Here is a 5,061-nt window from a genome sequence, read left to right as displayed (position 1 = left end):
AAATGAAACATAGTGACTGGAAGGAAAAACAAATGTCAAAACAATGGAGAAAGGTGTTGTTTTGTTTTCAAACCACTTTTGCCCAGATGCCAAAGACACAGTCGCAACAACAACAAGGGCAATAACAGTAACGTGTCTCGTGGGCTTTACCCTGGGCCCTGCGCCACACTGCTTTCCAGGGGAATCGTTTCATCCTTGGCACAACCTCGTAAACTAAGCGTGAAATTCTGATCACCATTCTAAGCAACGGGAGACCAAGTCACAGAAAGGAAAATTCACCTGCCCCACAGTGATCTGGGTCAAGGAAGCAGAAAGACAGACCTGCTCCACCCGGCAGGCTGCGCTTTCTCCTCGCTGTGTGACCTGGCAGCGCGTGACCAAGGCCCTCTCTGGACTTTGATTCCAGCCTTGCAGTGGAGAAGGACTCACTTTGGCCACTGCTATTGTCTTTACAGGGAGCTCAAGCCTCACCTACTTCTCTGCCTGTCCCCAGGGGCAGATTTCTTGTTTTAACCCTGAAGCAAGTGAGAAAGGGGAATTGGGGCTGGGAGGAGTCTGGGGGCTTTCCCTTTCTCTACCACCCACCAACCACCTGAAGAAGCAAGTCTTCCTTTACCCCGCTCACTCTCAAAAACCCTTGGCTCTGTGCCTGAGGGCAGAGGATGGCAAGGAGAAGTGGGGAGGTGTGGGTGGCTGGAAATCACCCCAGCAGTCAGAAGGGAAGATTGAAGGCTAGAAATCCCCCAAGGAATCCAGGGTAGGGCTGAGACTGGTCTGAGTCCCCTACACCTGGTAGAGTCAGCACCCACTATTTGTTGAATGAATGAATGAGATTTTTGTGAGGGCTCTAAGGACACAAGAGGTGAGGTCAGGCTCTATGAGGAGGCAGTTATTTATTGAGGGACAGACACAGGACTTAGGTCTGAGTTCTTGGGCCATCCCTGGGTTCCATACCTCCCATTCAGTCATCCTCCAGCTTCTCCAGCTCCCCAGCCACCCATGGCCCCACCAGCCACATCTTGCAACCCACCAAGCCATGTAGTTTCCTTTCCCAGGCATCTGTCCAGTGGTGTCATCCACAATGCAAGTCTCCCCTTCCTCCCAGCTCCCCTGGGGGGAACAGGGCTCCCCAGTCCGATGGGGAATCAGAAGTAAGAGGAGGAGGGAGCTTGTCAGGGAATCCCTGGTACCCAGGAGGCGGAGAAAGGGTGGCTCTGGGAGTGGGCTGGGGGAGGGCAGCCACTCCCCCAGGGGAGTGGTGGTGGGTGACCAGGGCACCTTGAATGAATGAGGATCAGAGCCAGAACTCTAACCAGAGCAGACCTGAGCACACAGAAGCTGCTGGGAACTGTTCTGCCTTCTAAATATTTAGACAGTGAGATGGATGGGCTAACAAGGGCCAGTCCAGGCCGGCCAGGCCACTGGATATTTTGAGAGAACTGTTCTTTTTATTGTTCCCTATCCCTCTCCCACATCGTGGCCACCCTGAAGGAGGAGAAATAGCAGCTGATCACCCCCTGAATCCAGGGGGTCAGGGTTCTGGCAGGCAGGACTCCAGGATCCATCTCTTGGCTTGTTCACTCACAGCCATCAGTCATGTCCCTGAATTTCTGGCTCCTGCTCCCGGAAGACAGGGCAGGAGATCATGGGGCAGATGTCAGCAGAGGGAGCAGGCAGCCTTGGACCCCACTTTGGACGGCATTCCCACGGTGCTGCTGGATGGCTGTGCAACTGGCAAGGGTGGCCCCTGCCCCTCACCCCAAGCTGACAAAGGCACCCAGCTCCCCTCCTTCCCACCGAGAGTCGTGGGGGCCCTTGAGTCCTTCCTTCCCAAGGCAGGCTGGGAGACAGCTGCCTGTGAGGGATCTTGAGCAGGCCTCAGGGCCAGACAACAGAACCAGAGCTTGAGCCGCTGGAAGACAGCCTTGCGGAAAATGATGAAGACCCAGGGGTCGAGGATGGGGTTGAAGGCATTGAAGCGGAAGGCGCGGAGGTCCCACGTCTCACTGCTGTCTGGGGCAATGGCCTGGGTGAAGCCGCGGATCTGAGGACAAGAGGATGGCATCAAGAAGCACCCAGGAGTCTGCCCCCACCCACACGCCTCTCCCCACTCTTGCTCCCCTCCCCTCACTTGCACACTGGCAGAAATGGGGTGGGGGTGGCCTGTCGGAAAGGGAAGGAAATAAGATGAAAACTAAGTACCAAGTGCATCCTGGGAGCAGAGGGAGAGAAAGCCCCAGGAAACAGTCAGCAGAGCCCTAGAAGGAAAGAGATGGGGCTTTGGGGCCGAGTCCCAGGGCTGTGCCTGCGTGCGTCCAGTCTCTGAGTCATCCATAACCCCCAAAAGTTTGCTGACCCTCAAACCTAGCCCAGCGCTTGCATTTTCCAGGAAGAGAAAATGAGGCCCAGAGCAAAGACAGGATAACTGGATACCAGGGTACCAGGGCTGGTCCTGCCACAATTTGGGAGAGGCAGGTCAAGAGTTCCTACAGGAAAGGGGCGAGGCCAGGAGATTCCAAGGGCAGATACATGGATGGGGAAGTGGGGACTGTGGTCAGTCGTGGGGAGATCAGACTCGAATCAGAGGAGCACAGGGTTCAGACCTGCCTCTGTGAAATCATGGGCAAGAGACATCTTCACCCTTCACCTGTAAAATGACAGGAAATTTGTCCCCATTTCTTGCTAAATGCTGGTGGAATGGATGTATAAGGTCATTCTGGAAATTATGGGAGAAAGAATATCTAAATCATTTCTAAACCATTGAGGGTGGACAGAGAGCAAGTGCTCAGTGAATGGTGACCTTATTATCACTACAGGGGTAGGGGAGGTTGGTGGGGGGTTGAATTGGAGGGGGTGGGCTGAAGATGAGAAAGCGGGGAGACAAGGGTCAGGAAGAATCAAACGGGGGCAGAAGCAAGTGGGGAGAGACTTCTCAGGAAAGTCTGGAGTTGTCTGACCCTGGACAAAGCCTCTGACCTCTTTAAGCCTCAGTTTCCCCATCTGTGAAATGGGCAAAACTGATGGAGGACAGAGCCAGAACCCACCCTGCTCCCCACTGCCCACCCGAGCTGCAGAGGGGACTCACCGTGAGAGGCAGGGAGCACACAGTCATGATGCCGGTCATGAGGGCCAGCAGAATCAGGTGATCAACCTCATCCTCGCCAGTCCGGGGACCTGGGACCAGCGAACCCTGGTGGCGCCTCTGCTGGCGGTACATGCGGCAGAGGCTGAGGGTGACGGAGCCGTTGCAGAGGATGATGGCGGCCACCAGCAGGGCCACGAGGCTGGCATAGGCCAGAGAGAAGGCACAGCCACCCAGCTCGGCCGAGCGCATGCGGATGAAGCACCAGCTTCCCGGGCAGTACTGCTGGTGTTGGCCCAGGCCCAGCAGGGGCAGCGAGCAGAAGACAGTGCAGAAGGCGTAGATGGCCGGCAGCGCCAGGCGGGCGCGGCGCGGCCCGTCCAGCTGGGCGTAGAGGTAGGGGTGGCTGAGGGCCAGGCAGCGCTCCACGGCCATGGCGAAGAGGATGAGCGTGGAGGCCAGGCCGAAGAAGGTCATGGCGAAGGCGAAGGCGTCGCACAGCGTCGGGCGGCCCAGGGCCAGGCCCAGCAGTGAGCTGTTGCGGGCGTAGGCCACGAACACTGCCGGGCTCAGGAAGCACGTGCCCAGCAGGTCAGTGACCGCCAGCCCAGTGACCAGCACCGCGAAAGCCGAGGGGCGTGATCGCCGTCGCGCCCCCAAAATGCCCAGCGCCAGCCCATTGCCCACCACGCCCGCCACAAACATCAGGGTGCTGGTGGCCGGGCCCGCCGAGTCCTGCACGTACGTGAGGTTCCGGCACGAATCCGCCATCCCCAGCCTCTGCGGCCGGGACTGGAAGGGTCCCTGGGGTTGGAGTAGGGGGAGGAGGAGCCCGGTCTGCCCCTGTGACGCCCACCACCGCCGTCCTGGGTCCTCGTTGCAGCTGGGGTAGGGGTAGGCGGTGTCTCAGTCAAACTGCAGTTCTGGTATGTGCGTCTATTTCTGTCTATTTCTCTCCCCTCTGCCTTCTTCAGTCTCAATCTCCCCTACTTCTTTCCTTGCTCACATCTGTCTCTCTGTTCCGTCCCTGCGTCCCTAGTTCTTTCCTTCTCTGTCTCTGTTCGTTCCCTTGCCCAGCCCCTCTGCCTCTCCCTCCCTCTCTCTCTCTCCCCACTCACAGCCTGCTACACTCTTCTCTGCATTTCGGCTTTCCCAACCCCTCCTCACCGCACCTCTGCAGCCTCTCTTACTCCCTCCTCTGTCCCCTTGCTCCTTCTCTGGAGTCTTGCTCTCTGGGTCCGTCTCAGTGTGTCAGCTTCTCCCTACTTCCCTCCCTCTCCCTCCCTCCCCACCCATCTAGCCCCGGCTTTTTCATTTCCTCTCTGCCCCGCCTTCCCTCCCCCCTGCTTTCTCCAGAGGCCCCTTGGCGCCCTCCCTCCTTCCCTGGCGCTCTCCCTCCATCCCCCTTGCCCAGTTCATCCATCTCTCGCCTCTGCCTCCCCTCCCTGTGTCCTGAACCACCTGCCACCTCCCCACACTCAGATCTCTGCCGCCCTCCTCCCTTCCCAGAATCACCCAGTGGCCCAGGGTGGAGATCACCTGAGTCATCATACTCCCTCACCAGTGGGGACCCAGACAGGACCTGAGGGACATAGCCGACCAGTCCGTAAGGCTGTCTGGGGTGGCCTCTGGCATCTATTCTGGGCGCAGACCCCAGGGTTAGGACATTGCCCAGAGATTGAGAAATGACCAGGAAATTCCTCCCTGATGTAGTGTTTTCCAGGCACAACTGAGATTTCTGTTCCCTGGACACAATTCACTTGTTCCACAAGCCTGGGGGAAGAGGTGGCTTTGCCCAAGAAAAGAATGCCAGTCCTTGGGCTCCCAGCTCTCACGCTTACCCAACTGGCAGAGCCCTGGGAAGGGAGTGAGGTGAGGAAAGAGGGATTTGGCATCCCCTGGTAGGGAACAGCATCCCCAGGACTTGCTTTTCGAAGGGGAGCCCCGTCTGGCCCTCTTGCCTCTCACCCAGCACTCCC

The 5,061-nt window shown here is 58.0% G+C and overlaps 1 protein-coding gene across 1 annotated transcript; it reads right to left on the bottom strand.

The window, feature by feature from the left end:
• Positions 1-876: 876 nt before the first annotated feature.
• Positions 877-4,372, bottom strand: PTGIR (prostaglandin I2 receptor). The gene is made up of 3 exons (XM_010946851.3): positions 4,255-4,372; positions 3,086-3,965; positions 877-2,044 (listed from the first exon to the last, which is right to left on the bottom strand). The coding sequence occupies exons 2-3, from the start codon at positions 3,851-3,853 to the stop codon at positions 1,658-1,660; spliced, it is 1,155 nt and encodes a 384-aa protein (XP_010945153.1). The 5' UTR covers positions 3,854-3,965; positions 4,255-4,372; the 3' UTR covers positions 877-1,657.
• Positions 4,373-5,061: the final 689 nt, after the last annotated feature.

Source organism: Camelus bactrianus, chromosome 9 (genome assembly GCF_048773025.1).
Source record: "Camelus bactrianus isolate YW-2024 breed Bactrian camel chromosome 9, ASM4877302v1, whole genome shotgun sequence".
Lineage (NCBI taxonomy): Eukaryota > Metazoa > Chordata > Mammalia > Artiodactyla > Camelidae > Camelus > Camelus bactrianus.
Note: the sequence above shows the minus strand (reverse complement) of the source record. Positions and strands in the feature narration are given on the sequence as shown.